Below are 24948 nucleotides of genomic sequence, written 5' to 3'. Positions count from 1 at the left end.
CAAGGCCATCCAACCGGTCAGTCCTAGAGGAGATCAACCCTGACTGCTCTTTAGAAGGGCAGATCCTGGAGAGGAAACTCAAAGACTTTGGCCACCTAATGAGAAGGAAGGACTCCCTGGAGAAGAGCCTCATGCTGGGAACGATGGAGGGCAAAAGAAGGGGACGACGGAGAAGGAGGTGGCTGGATGGAGTCACCGAAGCAGCCGGCATGAACTTCAATGGACTCCAGAGGATGGTAGAGGACAGGAAGGCCTGGAGCAACGTTGTCCGTGGGGTCACGATGGGTCGGACACAACTTCGCAACTAACTACATCTATAGCCTCAAAGGAGGTAATCACAAATAGCAAATGGGAAGATAAAATCCATAAATAAAAACCAGTTTTGTTTCCTTCCTCTACTTGAATCGCATTCTGCCTGTCTCTATGCAGTACAATTTTAATTCTTTGGCAAAGTTTCTCCATTCAGAGAAGTGGTTTTCCTCTACTCTCCATGTGCTTTTGCATCCGTAAAATTGCCTCTCATGCTAAAGCTGTTCTTGCTATTCTGAGAAAATCTTCGGTCCTGTTGGGGTTTTTAATGTATTTTATTTTTTATTTTATTTTTGGACTCCTTTCCCTTGGCTGGGCATTGTGCTTTTGCCAAACTGGAATGGTGCCCTCTTCATACAAAAGGGATGAAAGGAACAGCTCTTTCGGAACCTGGCTGGCATGCCTTATTTTTAAGCCGTTCATAATTAAGGCTTCTATTCTCTCGAACGGGGTGGGTGGGTGGGTGGCACAGAACGGCATTCCTTGGGAATGCAGCAAGCAAAATTTCCTACAAAGGGAAAAAGGGAGGGTGAGGAACACCCACATTTTCACCCTCCCCCTCAAAGCTTGTCGCTGAGGTGTGAGAGTAATAGAGTGGCAGATTTGGAAGGGGACCTTGGAGGTCTTCTAGTCCAACCCCCTGCTTAGGCAGCGAGACCCCATACTATTTCAGAGAAACGGCTGTCCAATCTCTTCAAAACTTCCAGTGTTGGAGCATGTACAACTTCTGGAGGCAAGTCGTTCCGCTGGGTAATTGTTCTCAACTGTCAAGAAATTTCTCCTTAGTTCTAGGTTGCTTCTCTCCTTGATTAGTTTCCACCCGTTGCTTCTTGTCCTGCCTTCGGGTGCTTTGGCAAATAGGCTTCCCAAGAGCATTGGGAATGAGCACTGCTCGTTTTTTTTAGATACTCCTCCTGATACACATACATTTTTTTTTATTACTGCTGTGAAGTGGCATTGTGGCTTTGATAGGAAACGCCCAGATTTACATAGCTCCATGGTTTACTGGCTGATCTTGACCGAGCCCCTTTTTTTCCACAATCTCGTACATTTTTGTAGCCCACATCACCATCTTTTTAATAGGGGGGTTGGTGGTCCTTTCCACTGGCTACGATTCCAGGCTGAAACCACACGGATGTCAAAATGCTGAGAAGCTTTCATTAGCCTTCCCGAGCTGAACCAATTAACTGCAGTTCATCTCCAGCAGAAATGCTGAGTTTGTATCTTCATCGCTTTGCCATAAAGGGAGGTTCCACTCACCTCCTTAATCCGAGGCTGCCCGCCTAACACGGTTAAAATGTCGACAGACAGAAACGGCAGTTGTGGCCAGTGGCCAGCGGCCAGTGGAGCTGGAAGCAGATTCGGACAGTGAAGAGGTTGGGGAGGAAGATGGGCCAGTCCTGGAGTCTGGGGAAGGCTCTGATGAGGGCTCTGCGTTGGAGGCAGAGAGAGGGCCAGTTATCAGCTGCCTTCGGAGTCAGACATCAGTGAGGCAGAGGAACAGCTGGAGCCTGTTCCCAGTGTGCACATGCGCAGAGTGGCCAGAGGAAGGGAACAGCTAAAGAACAGGGGTGGACTTGGGAGTAAGGTCACAGGTGGATGGTGAATGGCCCCTCCCAGAGGAAATAAAAGAAGAGCGAAAGGGGAGTGGAGTTTGCAAGAGACCATTAGTTCGCTTCATTGGTTCCTGACTCTCCAAGTTCTGCAGAGATCGGCCTGGGAAGCTCTCCAAGCCAGATAAGGTCTGTGACCGTATATCCTCCCGTGAAAGACTTTGCTGGAGGTGAAGGAGCAGAATTCACAGTCAATTAATAAAAGTGATTTTTGTCAGGACCAGGAGTTGGCTTCATGCTCTCGGGAAGCCTCGGTCAGGACAAAGGCTTCAAACAGGGGATGCAATTTAAAGATCGCAACAAGGCGGGCCAAATTTCCTTTTAAAAACCCAAACTGCAAGACACACTTTCAGGAACATTGGGAAAAATTAACCAGGGGAATGGCCTCCCTCCAGAAATTGGGGGTGTTCCATCACTGAAGATTTTTAAGAAGAGACTGGAGAGACATTTGTCGGGAACAGTAGAGGGTCTCCTGCTTGAGCAGGGGGTTGGACTAGAAGACCTCCAAGGTCCCTTCCAGCCCTATGACTCTATGTTCCACTTTAGTTTAGTCTAACAAAGAAAAGGACCAGGGGTGACATGATAGCAGTCTTCCAATATCTCAAGGGTGGCCACAACAAAGAGGGAGTCAAACTATTCTCCAAAGCCCCTGAGGGCAGGACAAGAAGTAATGGGTGGAAACTAATCAAGGAGAGAAGCAACTTAGAACTAAGGAGACATTTCCTGACAGTGAGAACAATCAATCAGTGGAACTAAGTTGTGGCTTCTCCATCATTTGAGCTTTTTAAAGCAGGGACTGGACAGCCATTCATCTGATGTTTTACAGGGTTTCCTGCTTGAGCAGGGGGGGTGTTGGGGTTGGACTGGAAGACCTCCAAGGCCCCTTCCAATTCAGTTCCTCTGATAACTTTCCAGGGTTTGCCACTGGAATATCTGTCCTGCGGGGGGATTGATGAAACCGAGTGTGTTTATACTGCAAACAGGGGATGTTTTGAGAAGGAGCCTGTGTCGTATCAACACAAAGGCAGAATTGCTTGACGTGGAGCATTGGCCAAAGCCAGAACCGAGCCTGCTGGCGGTGCCAAAGAAAGCATGGCAAAGTTGATTCCTAAAACTCCTGGCTCTTGAACATGCTACCGTGCGGAGGACAGGCAATATTTTTTTGGGGGGTGGAGGGAGAGAACACTCTTAAGTAGAAAAAGTCTTTGGGATCCTTTCCAGAAAGTGAGCTCATGGGCAGCTGTCTCCCCAGTCGGAAATATTTTCCACCTAGACAAGTCCTATTTCATGATGGCTCGAGACAAACAATAAGCTGGCCGATACGTGGGCAGCCACGTGGTTTTCATCAGTGAGTGAGATTTTTTTTTTGCTGGGGGGTGGGGGGGCGCCTCGGAAGGCTTCGACCCTCTGCAATTCCTTGGCTTCCTTCTTAAGAAGGAAATTGTTCTAGCTTCCATTTGTCCCCTTATCCCCTCCAAAGCAACCTATATTCTTGAGTAGGTTCAGTCCCTTTTGCCTTCCACCAACGCTGATTTTGTAAAATTGTTTGCTTTGATCATCCCAAGTGGAAATTTTATGTCCACTGTATAATTTATCACTTGTTGCCATACTCCAAATTTCATTATACCACTCGTTTCTTTGAATATCCAGATTTCGTCCCCCAATATTTAGCCATTTAGCACTAGAAGTAAAATCAAACTCCAGAACCAACCAACTGAAACACTCTGCGGTAATGGGACATATTTTCCACAATTTTTTTGTGTACAGTTGGCACTGCTAATGCTAACTCCTGTAGAGTGGAATGGAGTGGAGTGGAGTGGAATAGAATAGAATAGAATAATTTTTATTGGCCAAGGGTGATTGGACACACAAGGAATTTGTCTTTGGTACAGAAGTGTACATGCAAAAGAACAGAGTAATATTAATCATCATAATGATAGCATTATTATTAAGAGAAGGTAGTAATATATCACAGTATTATATTAGCAGTGATCTCTCTCTCTCTCTCTCTCATCTATCTATCTATCTATCTATCTATCTATCTATCTATCTATCTATCTATCTATCAATCATCTATCTATTCTATCTATCTATGTATCTATCATCTATCATCCATTTATCATCTATCATCTATCTATCTATCTATCTATCTATCTATCTATCTATCTATCTATCTATCTATCGTCTGTATCTATCAATCTATCTACCTATCTACCTATCTACCTATCTACCTATCTATCTACCTACCTACCTACCTACCTACCTACCTACCTACCTACCTATCTTATTACCACCCTTTTGAGTTTACAAATTTAGTACAACCAGGACGATTTAAATTGGGGTGAGTCAATAACCTCAATATCCCTTCCAATGGTTGTGTATCTCTTACTGCTAAATAGGGCCTGTTTTTTTTATTTTAAAAAATCTACATTTTTTCCACCCCACCCTTAAGACTCCCATCAGCCTGAAGCAACATTCATCCGCGGCACAATTTAATTTTTTTTTTCCCCATCCCAAAAAGGTTTGGGAAAATTAATACGCTTCTTAGTCACTACTGTAATCCGTGCGTACTTGCAATTAGACAATGCCGAAAGAATGCTTCGTATAAACAAAAAGCTGAAATTAGTTCTCGTAGTTTAATCTGCACATCGGTGACTTATGTTTACCTCATTTGTTTAGCTGGGATCTTGCTCCAAAACAGCTGCAGGAACTTCAGAAATGCCAAAGTCATTTCCAGGGCAATAATTACGCTTGAAAGGACATTTTGTATAAAAGGGGGGGGGGGATTGTCATATATGTGTCTCTGGCTCCATCATTTCATCACGGAGAGAACAAAAGAATGACTAGCACATGGCAGTAACATAAATGGACTGGCTTTGGAGGTGTTTAAGAGTCATTCTAAAGGGGCTAAGACGTAGAGCTTGTCGATCAGAAAGGTTGGCAGTTCGGCGGTTCGAATCCCTAGCGCCATGTAACGAAGTGAGCTCCCGTGACTTGTCCCAGCTTTTGCCAACCTAGCAGTTCGAAAGCACATTAAAAAATTCAAGTAGGAAAATAGGGACCACCTTTGGTGGGAAGGGAACAGCATTCCATGCGCCTTTGGCGTTGAGTCATGCCGGCCACATGACCACGGAGACGTCTTCGGACAGCGCTGGCTCTTCGGCTTTGAAACTGAGATGAGCAGCGCCTCCTAGAGTCTGGAACCACTAGCACACATGTGCGAGGGGAACCTTTACCTTTAACCTTAAGAACCATTCTAATTAAACTATGTTTTAATTCTAAGCCTAATTAAAGACTTAGAATTAAAAATTTAAGTCTCCGAAATTGGACTTAAAATTTGCAGTCTAATTCAAATAAATGATTCCTTTATTATCATCAGTAACAGCTGTTGTTCAAATTGGATCTGACTGAGGAGGTGGCTCAGCAGAAGCACCTCACTGAGGACTAGGAGCATAGGCTTTCCAAGCAGAGGGAAGACCTGAGGGAGTGCAAGGCCAGGTGCTGGCGCCTGGAGGCTCAGTGGGCTGAGATGGTCAGCCAGTTCCAGGCCATGATGCAGTCCCACTGGAACGAGGCCCTGCGGCTCTTCGCCACCAGCGGCTCTTCCCTCCAGCCTTCGCCCAAAGCAATAGCAATAGCAGTTAGACTTATATACCGCTTCATAGGGCTTTCAGCCCTCTCTAAGCGGTTTACAGAGTCAGCATATCGCCCCCACAGTCTGGGTCCTCATTTCACCCACCTCGGAAGGATGGAAGGCTGAGTCAACCTTGAGCCGATGAGATTAGAACCGCTGAACTGCAGATAACAGTCAGCTGAAGTGGCCTGCAGTACTGCACCCTAACCACTGTGCCACCTCGGCCCCCCATCAGGAGGCTGAAGGAGACCCCAAGTCAAATTTCTGCCCCCCCTCTGACCCTCACAAAAAGTCTCCGTAGGGGGAGACTCTCTGCAGCAACACAACCATTCATTGCATGTATCCAGCCCAGTTTGAGGACCCACAATTTAGTGCAATCTAAAAAATGCAAATAATTTTTCTGCAGACCACCAACATTTTCTCGCGGACTACCAGTGGGTCAACAGATGACCAGTTGGTGACCGCTGGACTGGAAGACCTCCAAGGTCCCTTATAATTCAATGCTCTCTGATTCCATGTTGGACAGCTGCTACCTACTAAAAATCTTGTTCCCGACTCTGTCTCAGTGAGGCTGGCTGAACACAGCCCTTTGGCCAGCCAGCCCTGTGAAGACAAGAACCAGCCTCAGCTGGTAACAACTGCAGATGATTTTTGAAAATAGACACGCTTGCATAATGTCATGCTTGGCGCTTGAGCATCTGGCGCAAGGAGGGCCCTGAGCGAAACAGACCGAAGAAAAACACTCCTCGCTTGCTCCTGTCCCGTCTTTTTCGCGGCTTGCGAAGTAGAGCTTCTGCTAGAGACGGAATTTGGGTACCGGCAGACCAAGAATGCAGTGACGATGATCCCAATTTAGCTAGACTTAAGTAGAAAGTCAACCCAACAAATTGACTCCGTGTTTAAAATTAATTCCATCTGCTCGGCAGACCATGGCGATAACTTCAACCAGCCCCTCAAATAGCTGGACCTTATCCTCCTTCCACTATTAATCCTGACCTATTTCAAAACAGGCCAGCAAATCTATAGAAATGGCCTTCTTAAGATCTTCGTCCGGTTTCGTAGGAAACGTCAATGTACATAGTCTGCATGTCCCAAAAGTTCCCAAATATAGTTTTCTTCTAGGTCGATTCCCAAAATGCAGAAACTTGCTAGCTTGTTGGGCTTTATACAGAAAAGAATATAGTAACTATTTGGCTTTGCGCTCCTACTGTCTGCTTTCTCTTAAAAGATCAGCCAATCTCTAGCTTCTTGTATTAGTTTGTGTTCTAGTACAGGATCAATGACTTAATCTCTAATAAATGCTTAGTTATAAGGACTTTTATTTCTTAATTGGAGAACTGTTAAGTTGGTATCAAATATGATTATCTATCTATCCTTCAAAGTCTCTTCCAACTCTGTCATTCTCTCTCTCTCTCTCTCTGTCCTCCCTCCCTCTCTCTCTCCCCTTCAATGTCTCATCCAACTCTTATTTTGTTCTTCTTCTCCTATCTCTCTCCCTCCCTCCCTCCCTCCCTCCCTCCCCTCTATCTATCTATCTATCTATCTATCTATCTATCTATCTATCTATCTATCTATCTATCTATCATCTATCTATCTATCTATCTATCTATCTATCTTCTTTCTTTCAAGGTCCCTTCCAACTCTGTTACTTTGCTCTTCTCTCTCTCCCCCTCCCTCATCTATCTAACTATCTATCTATCTATCTATCTATCTATCATCTATCTATCTATCTATCTATCTATCTATCTATCTATCTTCTTTCTTTCAAGGTCCCTTCCAACTCTGTTACTTTGCTCTTCTCTCTCTCCCCCTCCCTCATCTATCTATCTATCTATCTATCTATCTATCTATCTATCTATCTATCTATCATCTATCTATCTATCATCTATCTATCTATCTATCTATCTATCATCTATCTATCTCTACAATGTAACATCTATCTCTGTATCTCTGTATCTCTCTATCTATGTACCTATGCATGCATGCATGCATCTATCTATCTATCTATCTATCTATCTATCTATCTATCTATCTATCTATCTATCTATCATCTATCTATCTATCTATCTATCTATCTATCTATCTATCTATCTATCTATCATCCATCCATCCATCCATCCATCCATCCATCCATCCATCCATCTATCTATCTATCTATCTATCTATCTTTTAAGATTCCTTCCAACTCTGTTACTTTGCTCCCCTTCTCTCTGTTTCTCCCTCCCTCCCATCTACCTATCTTCCATCTATACCTTCAAACGTAACCAGGAAGCCAGATCTTTGGCAATCCTTCTAGGAAAACAGCCCCTACCTTCCATGCCAAGTACTAAACGCCGACCCCTTTCTCTCTCTCACTCACACACACACCCTCTTCCCACTCCAGACTTTAGAGAGGCAGGTCCGTTAAAAAAAAAAAAGAGCCTTACATAACCCATCCCCCCCCCCAAGTGCAGAACTGCCGCATCCTGCCTTGAACAGAAGCCTCAAAGAAAAGAAGAAAATTGAAAACATTTCCACCCAATGTTTCTCTCTTAAGTCATCTCTCCTCTCTCGGCCCTGACGAAGTTTAGGGAAGGGGGGGGGGGCGAGGGCGTCTACCGCACGGTTTGATTTCCCCGAGCTGTGACCTCACTGGGCACAGCAAAAAAAAAAAAAGCCGTTTCCAGCCAGCCCTGTGGAAGGAGGCCCTCGGGGGTCTTCCCCTTTGTCGGTGTGGCTCCTTGACTTGATGGGAGGGTGGGTGGGTGGGTGTAAATGGAGGTTTACCCAACCAGAACGTGTTCCTGCTCACCGCACTGCTCGATTGTCATCCCTTCCCTCCTCCGCCGTGGACATCCTACCCACCACAAAGGAGCCGATATATCAAGCTGGAGTAACTGAAGAGTTGAATCACCGAGAGGCAGAAGACCTTGCAAATAGAAAAGGACGCCTATTGTTCCTCCGCTCCAACGGATGGACCCGGCGATCAGCGTCCAGGGAGACGGATTCCCATAATAAGGAAGGTCAAACCTTCCCTTGCTCTGCTTTACAACCAGAACTTTATTCTCCCCGCCGTAGAAGCTGGGCTTCTATGTTTTGCTATGTTTATTTGGCATCGTGTCCTTATTTCCAGGGATGAACCGGGCTGGTGGATTCTTGATTTAAAAGGAAACATCAAGGAGAAATAGTAAAAAATGCAAGCTTGAAGCTGGAGGAAAGAACCTCAAGGGGAAAAAGAAAAAGAGAGGGCAAAAGGAGGATACGAGCAACATTTTGCAATTTAACAGGATAATCGGTTGGCCATACGATATTTTGCAGAGCCAAAAAAACAAAGCTTTGGAAAACAAAGCTTGCTTTTCGGTAAGTTTTTCTTCGGGTTGTCAGCTGTTACGGGAGGCTGAGGAGGGATTTTTAGCAAAAGGAATCCAGAGGAGTTTTCAAATGCTAAGATTTTCTCCGCTGTTTCCTTTCATTTTTTTTTTAAAAACTTCAGCGTCTATGTTTATAAACTTTAGCCTAAGACACTGAAATGCCAAAGTTGTGAATCAACTACATCTGTGAAATGAGTTTTGACGGTTTGTAAACCACAGCCTAAGACACCGAAACTTTTAAAACTCTTAATTCATGGGATGTGTTTTAAAATATGTGTTGCTTTTCAAAACGCTAACAACTTTACGGACCTGTGTCTCTTCTCCTTCTGTTGTGTTATGGTCCGGGAAATCGGATTTTCGCTTTCCTCTGACACACGAATCCGATTCAACGCTCCTTTAAGTAAAACTTTAACAAAAACCGCAGTGTCTGTGCGTACAAGGGACAATGGTGTTTGTTTGTTTTTAAATGTATCTAAACCAGGGATTCCCCAAATTTGGCAACTTTAAGACTTGTGGGGCTGGCTGGAGAATTCTGGGAGTTGAAGTCCACAAGTCTTAAAAGTTGCCAAGTTTGAAGACCTCTGATCTAAACTAAGCAGAGTGGAATATTTGGCAAATAACTGATGGAACGGTACTAAGACGAGATGGCAAGGGTGAAGTTTGAGGCTACAGTTGAAGAGGGTTTTGCAACCTCTTGGAATACGGCGTCCAGTTTTGGTTGCCACGATGTAGAAAAGATGTGGAGACTCTAGAAACAGTGCAGAGAAGAGCAACAAAGTGGATTAGGGGACTGGAGGCTAAAACATATGAAAAACGGCTACAGGAACTGGGTATGTCTAGTTTAATGAAAAGAAGGACCAGGGGAGACAGGATAGCAGTCTTCCAATATCTCAGGGGCTGCCCCAAAGAAGAGGGAGTCAAGCTATTCTCCAAAGCACCCGAGAGTAGAACAAGAAGCAATGGGTGGAAACTAATCAAGGACAGAAGCAACCCAGGACTAAGGACAGTTAGAACAATTAATCAATGGAACAACTTGCCTCCAGAAGTTGTGGATGGTCCAATACTGGAAGTTTTGATTGGATAATGCTCCGATACTGGAAGAAGAGATTGGATAGCCATTTGTCTGAAGTGGTGTAGGGTTTCCTGTCTGAGCGGGGGGTTGGACTAGAAGACCTTCAAGGTCCCTTCCAATTCTGTTATTCTATTTAAAATGTCCTTCCCCCCCAAACACACACACCCCCGAAAGATTTTAACGAAACAGGCAGTAATAATCCAGGACTAGGATGCACGCCTAATAGATGAGGTTTAAAACTTCAGAAAAACCTGTGTCTTTTTTTATTTTCCTTCCAAAAATCCTACAGTATTGTGATTTATGTGGGTGAGATTTTTTTTTACGACTTTTCACACCCCCTTCCCCCAATCAAATGGGTCTTATAATGTGGCGCGTTGATAGATGGATACAGGCTGTGGTTTATTTATATTCCGACCCCCTGGAAGAAATGCCACATGGTGGGAACACTGGGCCTTTTATATGTTTTCATTCATTGAGACGTGAAGATTTGCTGCCGAGTGCCAGCAGATCTTACTCGTTACGGGATTGTTAGGCGAGAAAACTTTTCAAAAGCTAACAAGGACCCAAGCAAGAAATATTTCTCTCTCTCTCTCTCTTGAATTCTGAGCTTATTTTCCAAAGCACCAGAAGGCAGGACAAGAAGCAATGGATGGAAACTAACCAGGGAGAGAAGCAACCGAGAAATGTGGAGGAATTTCCCGTCAGTGGCAACAATTAGCCAGTGGAACTCCTTGCCACCAGGCGTCGGGGTTGCTCCATCACTGGGGGTGTTAAGAAGAGACTGGAGAGTCATTTGTCTGGGAAGGTTTAGGACAGTGTTTCTCAATCTTGTCAACTTGACAACTTGACATTCGCTGGCTGGGGAATTCTGGGAGTTGAAGTCCAGACATCTTCAAGTTGACAAGGTTGAGAAACACTGGTTTAGAGTTTGCTGCTTGAACAAGGAGTTGGACTAGAAGACCTCCAAGGTCCCTTCCAGCTCTATTCCTATTAGCTGAATTATACAAACAATTAACCAGCGGAACAACTTGCCTCCAGAAGTTGTGGGTGCTCCATACTGGACGTTTTTAAGAAGAGATTGGCCAACCATTTATCTGAGATGGTATAGCATTTCCTGCTTGAGCAGGGGGCTGGACTAGAAGACCTCCAAGGTCCCTTCCAGCTCTGTTATTCGGTGTTCTGAATGTGTTTTAACTAAGAGAGACAAAGCATAGTGAGAACTGCTAAAGAGAGCAAGAGGCATCCAGGGCTACAGAGATGGAATCGGTGTGTGATTGTGTTGTGAGCTCTGGTGCCTGTGCATCTAACAATGTACGGTATACACATCTCATGCTGCTCAGTTTGTGCTTTATCTTCGTGGATGCAAACGTCATTCCTCTTTGCTGGAAAAAGTTTTCTTGTAACCCTTTTTAAAATCACATTCCTAAATGACAAATCCGGGGGATAAAATCGTGAGCCCAAGAATTTGTAAGAGAACAGCTGAGATTGTTAGCCAGCGTAAATAAAAGTGTCTGGAGACAGAGTGAGAGAGAGAGAGAGAGAGAAAGAAAGAAAGAGAAAGAGAGACAGACAGAGAGACACAGAGAGAGACAGAGAAAGAGAGGGACAGAGAGAGAGAGAGAGAGACAGACAGACAGAGAGAGACAGAGAGAGACAGAGAGAGAGAGACAGAGACAGGCAGAGAGACAGAGAGAAAGAGAGACACACACAGAGAGAAAGAGAGACAGAGACAGAGAGACAGAAAGAGAAAGAGAGATAGACAGAGACACAGAGAGAGAGACAGAGAGACACAGAGAGACAGAGAGACACAGAGAGACAGAGACACATGAGAGAGAGAGAGAGAGAGAGAGAGACAGAAAGAAATAGAGAAAGTGACACAGAGAGACAGAGACACACGAGAGAGAGGGGGGGGGGAGGGAGAGAGAGACAGAGGTGGGAATGGGGATTTTGCAATATCCTTCCCTGGGGTAGAAATAGAGATTTTGCAGTATCCTTCCCCTGCCACGCTATGCTCACAGAACTGGTAGTAAATTTTTTTGAATTTCACCACTGCTCCGGATCCTATATAATATGGGCTGTCAAAACTGGGGAAGCTTGCAAAAACTCTTCGTATTTAATTTTAACAAGTAATTCAAAAATACACCTGGAAAAGAAAATCATCCATCATATCTAGCTTAATTAAACCCCACGATAACTCTTGTGTTTCAAACAAATCTTAAAACAAAAATGATTTCCTATGGAGATTCTCGGTCATCCAAGTCCTGGTTGTCCCAAAGGTGCTTTTTTTCAAAAGGCAGTCGGACTTTGTTTTTTCCTTGAAGATATTTCGCTCCTCAACCAAGAAGCTTCATCAGTTCTAAACGGAACTGAAGAAGCTTCTTGGATGAGAAGCGAAATGACTTCAAGGAAAAAACAAAGTCCAGTTGCCTTTTGAAAAACAGGGCTGAAATTCTATGTATGAAACAGGAAAAGAAAATTCATTAACTAGCTATATACACGAATTATTATTTTTTTGTTCCTCTACTTGAATCACTATGCAGTTTAATTTTAATTCTTGGGCAAATTTATCGATTCAGAGAGATGGATCTTCTTGATTTTACTCCACACTCTTCTTCTAGAGATCTATCAAATTTAAATCTCAGCAACTTCCTTAACTAATATAAAACTTTCCTCCTTGGAATTATTTCACCCTTTGGAGATTAATCAGAAAAGTTGAAATTCTAGTTTCTATAAAGGTAAAAAAAAGTTCCCCTCGCACATCTCTGCCAGTCATTCCCGACTCTAGGGGGCGGTGCTGATCTCTGTTTCAAAGCTGAAGAGCCAGCGCTGTCCGAAGACGTCTCCGTGGTCATGTGGTCAGCATGACTCAACGCCGAAGGCGCACAGAACGCTGTTCCCTTCCCACCAAAGGTGGTTCCTATTTTTCTACTTGCATTTTTTATGTGCTTTCGAACCGCTCGGTTGGCAGAAGCTGGGACGAGTCACAGGAGCTCAATCTGTTACGCGGCGCTGGGGATTCGAACCGCTGAACTGCCAACTTTTCTGAATAACAAGCTCAGCCTCTTAGCCACTGAGCCACAGCGTCCCGATCTAGTTTCTATAACAGTGGATTTATTGACTGTTGGATTCTGTTGGAATTCCTATTTCTTTACGAACTGTGAGTCTTTTGTTAAAGGTCCTGAAAAAAAAAAGAGAAGCTTAAGGAAACCATTTGGGATCCTGTCTAGCAATTGTGAAATGTTGGTTTGTTTGTTTTTTATGCCAAGTTATTCAGGCAGAGATCACTGAAAAAATACTCATCCCAATAAAAGAAAAAGCAGCAAAGTTCTGTCAAGATTTCCCTTTGGAAAGTTACAGAAAAGATTATTATCTTGCGTTGGGGGGGGGGGAAGGAGAAAAAAGGGAAGAATTGTCTAGAGGGCTGGGGAGATTAAAAAAAGACATCTTTGTAAGTAGGAAAATTGCAGGAGGCTTATTAATATATCGTGAGCAGGTTTAAACTGCCTTGGATGGTTGAGGCCAAGCCCAAGGAGAATGAAAGTATGTGAGATGCATAAATATGTGCAACTAGAGAACAGGAGAAATGAAAGAGGCGTGGAGATGTATGAGCAGGTTAAGGCAGCATGAGGGCTTAAATGAGCTGGTAGTTACTTAAAACGTTTCTAAAAATTCTCATCTCTCTATCATGCCAGTTTTCTCATACAAGATTGGCAAAAACTTTCAAAAGCCTCCAAGGAGACAGTAGATAGGCAGGTATCTACAAAAGGGAGGGAGGAAAGAAGGGAGGGAGGGAGGAAGAGGGGAGGGAGGAAGAGGGGAGGGAGGAAGATGAGAAGGGAGGGGAAGGAGGAAGAAGGAAAGAAGAAAGGAAGATGAGAACCGAGGGAGGAAGATGAGAGGAAGAAGGACGGAGTAAGGAAGGAAGGAAGGAAGGGAAGAAAGAAGGGAAGGAGGAAGATGAGAGGGAGGGAGGGAGGAGAAAGGAAGGAGGGAAGAAGGAAGGGAGGGAGGAAGATGAGAAGGGAAGGAGGGAGGAGGAAGGAAGGAAGATGAGAAAGAAAGGAGAAAGATGAGAAGAGAGGGAGGGAGGAAGAAGGAAAAAAGGAAGAAAGGAAGAGGAAGGAAGGAAGATGAGAAGGGAGGGAGGAGGAAGGAAGGAAGAAAGAAAGGAGGGAGCGAGGATGGAAGATGAGGAGGGAGGGAGGAAGGAAGAAAAAAAGATAGAAGGGAGGGAGGGAGGAAGACAAGAAGGGAGGGAGGAAGAAGGAAGGAAGAGGAAGGAAGGAAGGAAGGAAGGAAGGAAAGAAAGAAAGAAAGAAAGTAAGTATAAATACGGAGAGGGACCATTCCAATTGCGAGGATTCACCCTCCCTGGGGGGCAGAAGATGCTGTGATTTCGGCTTCCGTTTCCTGTTTATACAGTTTTTTAACTAGTTGGTGGTGGGAGGAAGCTTTGATGTGAGGCTAGCCTGCTCCATCTTCCACGTCCTCCAGAGACCTTCCTGCTTTTAACCACGAAGGGCCTTTCAGTCTTGCGGGAATTTGAGAGGTCCATGTGGACAGCCCTCAATGCTCGACTCCCAAACAGAAATTATAATAAGGTCCTTCCAAGCATCTAACAAACGTCTTTTCCAAAAACCTGGCCATCTTCAGCTGCCTGGACTTCATCTCCCAGATTGCCACCACCAGCCCCCGACAGCTACCTCGCCCGGACAGGCTCAATGCCGCCACTAAACGAACCACAGCCCTGTGAAACCCAACTCGTCTGGTGGTTTCCCAGAACCTTCTGGAAGGTTCAGTCAGGCCAACGGGAGGAACAGATTCCTTTGCGTGGTTCAACAAAGGGACAACTGTTTCTTTCCAACTCTGCCGTGGTTTAAAGCAACCATTCCCTACTTGGAGGCATTTGCTAAAGATCAGTTAATGTTTTAACACAGGCTGCTCTGTTCGGATTGCTCTGGTGCTACTGGATATTCATCTCAAAGCAGTGGTGGGTTGCAGGTGGTACACACCGGTATGGGCGTACCGGTGCGTGCTGGGAGCACCGGGTACTGTTCCGGGACGGTGCTCCGGAGGGCCAGCCTCGCCTACCCTCCTTACCTGTATTTGAGCTCTTCGGCGCTTCCGCACACGGGCAATGGAGTGTACGGTGCCTGCGCGACACTCCACCGAGCAGCTAGAGCATTGCGAAGGCGTTGCGGAGTGTTGCAGGAGGTAAGGATGCATACGCGTGCTGCATGCATTCATGTGGTGGACGCCGGGCCCCGTCGCACCGGGATCCGGAACCCACCACTGTCTCAAAGTGCTTTTTTTCCCCAAGGGGCAACTGGGCTTCCTTGTTTTTCTCTGAGGACGTGTCTCTTCTCATCCGAGAAGATTCTTCTGCTCTGACTGGGTGGTGGGGAATGGAAGAGTTGATACTCCTTGCAGACAGCTGGTCATTTGCATCCTTTTAGAGAGTTGAGGCCACTTGGAGGTTTTATCTGCCTCCTCAGGGTTACCTGTCCAGCGCAAATGGGTGTGGTGCCTTCTTGGAATTGTGCGGACTCCACACCCGTTGGCCCCACTCAGGTCACCCTGAGGCCACCTCCAAGCGGCCTCAACATCTCTCTCTAAAAAGGACACAAACAACCATCTCTGCCGGCAAGGAGTATCAACCCTTCCATCCCCCACCATCCAGTCAGAGCTGAGGAAGCTTCTGGGATGAGAAGGGAAACGTCTCCAGGGAAAAACCAGAAAGTCCCGTTGCCCCTTGGAAAAAACATGCATCTTTGGGACAGCTGTGACCTGGATGACGGAGAATCTCCATGGACCCTTTGTCTATTTATTTATGAGCCTCAGTGGCACAGTGATTAGAATACAGTACTGCAGGCGGCTACTTCTGACTGCTGGCTGCCTGCAATTTGGCAGTTCAAATCTCACCAGGCTCAAGGTTGACTCGGCCTTCCATCCTTCAGAGGTCGGTAAAACGAAGACCCAGACTTTGGGGGGCAATATGCTGACTCTGTAAACTGCTTAGAGAGGGCTGTAAAAGCACTGTAAAGCGGTATATAAGTCTAAGGGCTATTGCTATTGTTCTTTCTTTTCCAATTCCTTCCTTCCTCCCTCCCTCCCTCCTTTCCATGGTGCACAGTGGTTAGAATGCAGTATTGCAGGCGAACTCTGCCCACAGTCTGGAGTTCGATCCTGACTGGCTCAAGATTGACTCAGCTTTCCATCCTTCCAACGGGGGTAAAATGAGGACCCAGATTGTTGGGGGACAAGAGGCTGACTCTGTAAACCGCTTAGAGAGGGCCGTAAAGCACTATGAAGCGGTACATAAGTCTAAGGGCTCTTGTTATCGCTATATTCACTATCTCCCATTTGTTTTATGTTGACTGCAGATAATAAAATAAATCCGTCCCTTCTGAACTAAGGACAATGAAGGCAGTGGTTTGCTGGCTGCTAATGGCCGCCGTGGGAATCAACGCTCAGAAGCCCGAAGGTGTCGAAAGCCGTGTGGCAGGAGGGACGCGAGAATTCGTTTACGGACACCGATACAGGCGCTCCAGCGAGGCGCAGGAGAAATGCACCTACACATTCATTGTCCCACAGCAAAAGGTAACTGGGGCCATTTGCGTGAACTCCAAGGAACCGGATGCCATCCTCCTAGAGAACAGGGTCAACAAGCAAGAGGTGGACCTTCTCAACCACGAGCTCCTGAAGCAGAAGAGGCAGATAGAGACCCTGCAGCAGCTGGTGGAGGTGGACGGCGGCATCGTCAGCGAGGTCAAGCTGCTGCGGAAAGAGAGCCGCAACATGAATTCCCGCGTCACCCAGCTGTACATGCAGCTGCTGCACGAGATCATCCGGAAGCGGGACAACGCACTGGAGCTCTCCCAGCTGGAGAACAGGATCTTGAACCAGACAGCCGATATGCTGCAGCTGGCTAATAAGTATAAGGACCTGGAGCACAAGTACCAAACCCTGGTCACCATCGCCAATAATCAATCGACAGTGATCGCCCAGCTGGAAGAGCACTGCCAAAGAACGCCGGGCCTCAAGACGGTCCTCCAGCCGCAGCAGCCGCCGAATCGCGTCTACCAGCCGCCCACGTACAATCGCATCACCAACCAAATATCCACCAACGAAATACAGAGCGACCAGAATTTGAAGGCTCTGCCGCCAAGCCTCCCGACTATGCCACCCGTCACCAGCGTCCCAACTTCGACCGACAAGCCGTCAGGTGGGTCAACCGATCGGGTTTTTTTCCCCCAGTATGGACAACGGACTGGATGCAGGGAGCCTTCGTGTTACGGAGGCAAAAAAGATCCAAATTTCTCTTCCAGACAGCCGGGCGGTGGTCATATTGGCATTACGGTGGTCCTTGGCCAAGATTTTTATTGCTAAGTGAGACGGTTGTTAAGTGAGTCCCCCCCCCATTTTCACGATCTTTCTTGCCACGGTTGTTTAATGAATTGCTACAGTTGTTAAGTTAGTAAGATGGCTGTTAAGGGATTCTGGTTTTTCATCTCTTTCCTTCCTTCCTTTGCTCCTTCCCTCCCTCTGCTCTCCCTGTCCTTCCTTCTCTTCCTCTCTCCTTCTTTTCATCTCCTTTCTCCCTTACTTCTCTTCATCTTCTTCATTCCCTCCATCCCTCTTTCCATCTCATTTCCTCCCTTCCTCTCCTCCATCCTTTCTTTTTTCCTTCCATTTCTTCTTCTCTTCCTCTTTTCAGCTCCTTTCCCCCTGCCTCCCCTCTCCCTCACTTCTCTTCATCTCCTTCCTTCCCCCATCCCTCTTTTCTTTTTCTTTCTATCTCATTTCCTTCCTCCCCTCCCTCCCCTCCGCTTTTCATCTCCTCCTTCCCTTTTTCCTTCCCTCCTTCCATCTCCTCCCTCCCTTCCCTCTGTTCCTCCCTTCTTTTAATCTTCCTTCCTTCCATCTCCTTCCTTCCCTGCATCCTTCTTTTCCTTCCTTCCTTCCCTCCCTCTCCTCCACTTTTCATCTCCTCTTCCCTCCATCTCCTTCCTTCCCTCCCTCTCCTCCACTTTTCATCTCCTCTTCCCTCCATCTCCTTCCTTCCCTCTGTTCCTCCCTTCTTTTAATCTTCCTTCCTTCCTTCCCTCCCTCCATCTTCTTCCTTCTCTCTATCCTTTCTCTTTTCCTTCCTTCCTTCCTTCCTTCCTTCCTTCCTTCCTTCCTTCCTTCCTTCCCTTCCCTCCCCTCCCCTCCCCTTCCCAATTCTACCTTCCGTTCTACTTAGCATGAAGAGTGATCTGCTTCCCCCTCCATCTTACACGTAGCTCCTTAGGGAAGTCTACCTCCTACTCTTTGGATGGGAACACAGGGCGAGCTTTATTTTCCTTGATCCAATTATGGAAAACTTCCTTGGAGCTAAGGGCTACGCTGGGAAGGTTTCATCAGCCAGGGGAAAGAGAAAAAAAAAAACCCAGAGAAACCCACCCTCTCAGCTACTCTTCTAATGTCATGCAATGCACTGCATTTCTCCTCCTGATATTTTTAATATCTTGTTTTTTGTTGGGAGTTTTTTTTGCCATAAGGATTTTAAATCTGGGGGAAAGAACCCTGAGCTTTTGAGGGGGAAGGAGAAGGGGTTATTACAGTTCAGAGGATAAACAAGCTCTCTTTATTGAATCTGAACAATTAGATTAATAAGCCCAAAGGAATGGTTATAAGTGGGATTCCCAGGAGGGGAAGCTAATGCCAGAGAGTTCTTAATAAACAACCATGAAAAGCACTTTCTCTCTCTCTCTCTTTTTCTCTCATTCACCTAAGAAACTTTTAAAAAGACGATGAAAGAGAACCGGACTCTTAGTCAAACAAAACTTCTACATGAAATCACCAACAGCCATTTTTTAAAATCTTAATTAGGGAAAACTATCAGGAGAGAAGGTGCTTTGAGTTATGATGTGTTCAACTGGCAGGATAAATTAACTCTTGGTTTAACTGTCTCTCCCTCGATTCTTTTTATCTTTCTTCCTTCCATCGCCTTCCTTCCTCCATCCTTTCTCTTTTACTTCCTTCTTCCCTCCCTCCTTCCCTCCCTCTTTTTTCCCCCTTTCTCTTTCACCTAAGAAACTTTTAAAAAGACGATGAAAGAGAACAGGACTCTTAGTCAAACAGAACTTTGTGAAATCACCAACAGCCATTTTTTAAAATCTTAATTAGCGAAAACTATCCGAAAAAAAGGGAGGGAAAAAAAACCCCATACTTTGAGTTACGATGTGTTTAAACCAGTTTGGTTTAAAAAAAAAAAAAGAGTGGAAAACTCTTGTCTTTGGGAAATAATTCAGAAACCGAGAGAGGATGCCAACAGCTCCGCCTGCCAGACCTTGTCAGATACATTAATATGTGAAACGATGTTTTTTTAAAAAAAAAATCTGTTAAATGGCTCCTTCCTCTACTTCTGCCTGCAGCATGAAGCTTAGTGCATAAAGTGTGACTGACACAAGTGCAGAAGGACACACGTACAGACACGTGCGCGCGCGCGTGCACACAAACACACACACACAGAGTGTTTAAGGGAGATTCCAAACAATCTTACAATACCTGGGCGGCCAGTGATAATCCTTTCTCCTAAAGTTCTAAAAAGTGGACATTTATCTAAACGTAAGCATTTTACATTGATAAATAAATACAGGGAGACTAGTACAGATCTATTTCAAGCTATTTAGCTCTAATCAGCTAGCGTGTTAAGTGTTATTTGGATGTACCAGGTGTTTTGATATAACACTTAATTATTTCCTTGGCTCAGCTGATAAGGAGAGGAGAGCTTGTGGCTTAGAGGCTAACATAACTGCCTAACATGTAAAAACAGCCCAGGTTCGAATCCCAGTAAGGGTATGGCTAGCTGCTGAGAGCCAAATAGCTTGAAATAGATCTATACTAGTCTCTCTTTATTTATTTATCAGCACAAATGCAACATACACACACAAACACACACGTAACTCTGCATAACTCTGGAACATCTGGAAGTTAACTTACTCTCTGGAAACAAATACTGTGTGGGTAACACACAACTAAAACCCCTTGGGTGTGTGTACTGTTAAGATACAGCCTGTTGTGCCTTCAAATGGCTTCTACTGTACTGCCATAAAATGGCTTCTACAGGACCGTGCAGTGGAGTTGCCATGGTAACGGCTTCGCAGTACTCCACAAGAAGGCTCCCTCTGGTAAGGAGGAAAATCCAACATTAGAAATTATGTTTGGTCCGGACATTTTCCCCCTATAAATAAATACCCTGGCAATGCCGGGTTATCGGCTAGTATGTGTATAAAAAAAAAGAAATAAATTAGAACATCAGCCATGGCTAGCACTGATAATGTTAGGGTTTATTTTCAGGGAAGGGCTTATTTTAGCACATGAGCTCAAAAGCCCGATTGGGCTTATTATCCAGGGAGGTCTTATTTTCAGGGAAACAGGGTAGTAAAATACCACATAGTTTTACCGTGATGCTACCAAAGTGTTTGGCACTGATGAAGGACAACATCCCTCTAAGACTGAAAGAGTACCAAGGGGATTTACTTCACGCCCAATATATTTTCACTGCTTCCTTTTTCATCCTTTATCATTTTTTTTCCCCAGCCATAAAACACAAGACTGTACTTCTAAGTGTAGAAAGCCGCAGGCCAGAATTTAGCAAGGAAAACGGTGTTTGGTGCTCATAAAACAAGAACCTGCCAGAAAACTTCATCGGGCTCCGTCTAGAATCGAGATGATGCGCCGTAGAAGACAGACATATGCTCTCTTTTTTATTTCCCATCAGGTCCTTGGCGAGACTGTTTACAAGCTCTAGAAGACGGCCACGGGACCAGCTCCATCTATCTTGTCAAACCTGAAAACGCCAACCGACTGATGCAGGTCTGGTGCGATCAGCGTCAAGACCCCGGCGGCTGGACCGTAATTCAAAGGCGTTTGGATGGCTCGGTTAATTTCTTCAGGAACTGGGAAACGTATAAGGTGAGGCTCAATCATGACGCCGTTCAGCGAGGGAGGGAAATCTTCTCTAGAGTCACGGGGTTTTTTTACGAGGGAAATTTGTCGAGAACGAGCATTCGACTTTGTAGGTCTGGAACGGCAGAGGTAGGAGGTGGAGTTAAATGTATCATTAGCTTAGAGACTTTATGTTGCCACAAACGATCCAGCTCCTATCCCTCTTGAGTTTTTTATTGACCTGTTCTGACTGAGGCTTCCCGAGAGCAGGAAACATACTCCTGGTCCCAACAAAAAAAAACTTTTATTAAGTTATTGTGAATTCCTCTCATTCCCATCCAGCAAAGTCTTTCAAAGGAGGATTTACAGTCGCAGACCTTCTCTGGCTTGGAGCGCTGCCAGGCCGATCTCTGCAAAATGGCTGCCCAATTTTATTTATTTATCAAATTTAGAGACTGCTTAGACCAACTCTGGGTGGTGCACAACTAAAACTTACAATTACCTTGGCCCCCAAAACATTGAGAGTCGCAGAAATTTAACAACTGCTACACCACCGCTACCTATGATTTGCGAATCTTATTTGTAAAATCAATACTGGAGGATCATTCATTGCCTTTGTTGTTGTTGTTGTTATTGTTTTCTTGTAGCAAGGGTTTGGTAACATCGATGGAGAGTACTGGCTGGGGTTGGAAAACATTTACTGGCTGACCAACCAAGGCAACTACAAGTTGTTGGTAACCATGGAGGACTGGTCGGGACGCAAAGTTTTCGCGGAATACGCCAGCTTCCGTCTAGAGCCGGAAAGTGAATTCTATAAGTTGCGAGTGGGGCGATACAACGGGAATGCAGGAGATTCCTTTACGTGGCACAACGGAAAACAATTCACCACACTGGATAGAGACCATGATGTATACACAGGTACAAAAAACCTGAATTCAGAGGGAATGTGCATTAAAGCTTATATGGAATGGGAATGGGAATAGAGTAGAGTATAGAGTAAGGTAGGGTAGAATAGAAATTAAGAACAGAATAGAAATTGAGAATAAATAAAATAGAAATGAAGAATAAATAGAATAGAATAGAAATGAAGAATAGAATAGAAATTAAGCATAGAATAGAAATGAAGAATAGAAAAGAAATGAAGAATAGAAAAGAAATGAAGAATAGAAAAGAAATTAAGAATGGAAAAGAAATGAAGAATAGAATAGAAATTAAAAATAAATAAAATAGAAATGAAGAATAGAATAGAAATGAAGAATAGAATAGAAATGAAGAATAGAATAGAAATGAAGAATAGAACAGAAAAGAAAAGAAATGAAGAATAGAATAGAAATTAAGAATAGAAAGGAAATTAAGAATAGAATAGAATAGAAATTAAAAATAAATAGAATAGAAATTAAGAATAGAATAGAAGTTAAGAATAGAATAGAAGTTAAGAATAGAATAGAAATTAAGAATAGAATGTAGAGTAGAGTAGAGTAGAGTAGAGTAAAGTAGAGTAGAGTAAAGTAGAGTAGAGTAGAGTAGAATGGAATATTCTTTATTGGCCAAATGTGTTTGGATACATAGGGTTAATAAATATTGGAAGGGACCTCTGAGGTCTTCTAGTCCAACCCCCTGCTTAGGCAGGAAGCCCTATGCCATCCCAGTGGCTGTCCAGTCTCTTCTTGAAGGCCTTCCGTGATGGAGCAAGACCCACAACTTCTGGAGGCAACCTGTGTTCCACTGATAAATCGTTCTCTCCGTCAGTAAAACTCCTCCATTCTGAACGCAGTCTCCTTATTTCTTTTCCAGGCAACTGCGCCCACTATCAAAAAGGGGGCTGGTGGTACAACGCCTGCGCACACTCAAACCTCAATGGCGTCTGGTACCGAGGAGGCCATTACCGGAGTCGCTATCAAGATGGAGTCTATTGGGCCGAATTCCGGGGAGGATCGTATTCCCTGAAAAAAGTGGTGATGATGATTAGGCCGAATCCTAACACGTTCCACTGAAGGAGACAGCACCCTCTTCCAGAGGAGGGGGGAGAGTTGCGTATGTTTCCCGGAAAACCCATCTTCTCTGCGACAAAGAATGTAAGATAATCTTGTACACACTGACTGCTAGATAAGGAGACCCTGGATATCGGACTGTTCCAGAATCGATCTAGAACCAAAACAAGCAGCTTTCTTGGGAGGGGACAATGCTCTTTGTCTGGAAACAAGGAACCACGCAATCACTTTCAGATGGCACGGGACCGTAGATCAAACGGAGATTCCAGGAAAGCCGCCACTCCATCTAAAATGCTTCCTATGTTAGATATACTCTCAAATCCTGCACATATTCGAAACTGTACAGTATAATAATAGATCCATTTGACACAGGAAATTATATCCTTTGAAGTTCTGTAGCCAGCATGAGTATCTTGTTGTTGTCCTTAGTTGTGATGGGTCATGTCCGACCCATCGTGACCCCATGGACAATGTTCCTCCAGGCCTTCCTGTCCTCTACCATCCTCTGGAGTCCATTGAAGCTCATGCCGGCTGCTTCGGTGACTCCATCCAGCCACCTCCTTTTCTGCCGTCCCCTTCTTCTTCTTTTGCCCTCCATCGTTCCCAGCATGAGGATCTTCTCCAGGGAGTCCTTCCTTCTCATTAGGTGGCCAAAGTCTTTGGTTTCATGGGTATCTTAGGCTCTTAAAAAGGGGACAGTTCTTAATTTAATCCGTTGCAGGGACTTAGTACTGGTTGGATCAGTGGCAAAGAAACTGAGCTTGTCAATCAGAAAGGTCAGCAATTCGGCAGTTTGAATCCCTAGCGCCGCGTAACGGAGTGAGCTCCCATGACTAGTCCCAGCTTCTGCCAACCTAGCAGTTGGAAAGCACATAAAAATGCAAGTAGAAAAATAGGAACCACCTTTGGTGGGAAGGGAACAGCGTTCTGTGCGCCTTTGGTGTTGAGTCATGCCGGCCACATGACCACGGAGACGTCTTCGGACAGCGCTGGCTCTCCGGCTTTGGAACGGAGATGAGCACCGCCCCCTAGAGTCAGGAACGACTAGCACAGATGTGCGAGGGGAACCTTTACCTTTACCTTATCGATGTGTTGGGGTTTTTTTTAGACTTTGGGGAATAACTTAGGTCCTGCTTTATCATCTGCAGAAATGTTTTGATAATATAAATGACAATTTCGGCTTCTAAGCTAAGTTGCCCTTGAAAACTTTCCTTTCCCTGATAAAAACAGCAGTCATGCAACTTACAGTGTTACCTGGATAAGGGAATAGAAACTTGGGACGGTGGGTGGAATAAGATTCTGGTATCATTAAAAACAAAAGGAAAGGGTTAAAGTTTAATGCTTCCTTAAATTGAAAGAAAATAATAGCCTGTAACTCTTTGGAGACAGATAGGATACCCAGTACCATTTGCCGTATTTTACTATAATGGCCAAATACACATATTAAAAGAGAATTATGCAAACTTATCTATAATGCCCATTGTAGAAACTTGGAACTTCTGAATTCTAGTACTCTGCTGAGGCAAACACCAACATTGATTATTTTTAAGACGTTGCTTCCTAGGGACAGTGAACACCGTAAAGTTTTAAAACTGTTATTACCTCATTATTTCATTCCTGATGGACAATGTGCGTTAACATTTTGGAATGAGGTGGCATGCCCTGTACATAAATGAAAGTAGGGAGTTTAATATATGGCCAGATTACCTTGTAATGCTGCAAACGAGTAATAAAAGCAACAAATGTTACTTGGACACAACTCATGGATTATGTGGGGGGGGGGGAGGGAGAGATATGATAGAATGATAGATATAAAGAGATACAGAGATAAATAGAAATAATAGATAGATGACAAATAGATGATAGAAATGAATAATTACATTACCTAATCAATGGAATAACAGTGGTTGTCTGTCTGTCTGTTCTATCTATCTATCCATCCATCCATCCATCCATCCATCCATCCATCCATCCATCCATTCAGTCTTTGTTATCATGTCTGTCCATCCCTCCTTCCATATCCATCCATCCAGTCTTCATCATG

The 24948-nt window shown here is 44.7% G+C and overlaps 2 protein-coding genes across 6 annotated transcripts in view; one reads left to right on the top strand and one right to left on the bottom strand.

Annotated features, from left to right (window-relative positions):
- Positions 1-24948, bottom strand: part of RALGPS1 (Ral GEF with PH domain and SH3 binding motif 1) — an 85175-nt gene that overhangs the window by 44261 nt on the left and 15966 nt on the right. The gene's annotated exons all lie outside the window — the stretch shown is intronic.
- On the top strand, positions 8322-23409 carry ANGPTL2 (angiopoietin like 2). Its single transcript, XM_032232467.1, has 5 exons — positions 8322-8895; positions 16362-17203; positions 20747-20940; positions 21561-21831; positions 22708-23409. The coding sequence occupies exons 2-5, from the start codon at positions 16399-16401 to the stop codon at positions 22905-22907; spliced, it is 1470 nt and encodes a 489-aa protein (XP_032088358.1). The 5' UTR covers positions 8322-8895; positions 16362-16398; the 3' UTR covers positions 22908-23409.

Source organism: Thamnophis elegans, chromosome 16 (genome assembly GCF_009769535.1).
Source record: "Thamnophis elegans isolate rThaEle1 chromosome 16, rThaEle1.pri, whole genome shotgun sequence".
Taxonomy (NCBI): Eukaryota; Metazoa; Chordata; class Lepidosauria; order Squamata; family Colubridae; genus Thamnophis; species Thamnophis elegans.
Note: the sequence above shows the minus strand (reverse complement) of the source record. Positions and strands in the feature narration are given on the sequence as shown.

Bases quoted from the DNA above. Each gene is read 5' to 3' on its own strand.
- ANGPTL2 (XM_032232467.1), top strand. From the start codon at position 16,399: ATGAAGGCAGTGGTTTGCTGGCTGCTAATGGCCGCCGTGGGAATCAAC. The intron at 17,204-20,746 runs GTGGGTCAACCG...ATTTCCCATCAG, and splicing joins TTCGACCGACAAGCCGTCAG to GTCCTTGGCGAGACTGTTTA. The intron at 21,832-22,707 runs GTACAAAAAACC...TTTCTTTTCCAG, and splicing joins AGACCATGATGTATACACAG to GCAACTGCGCCCACTATCAA.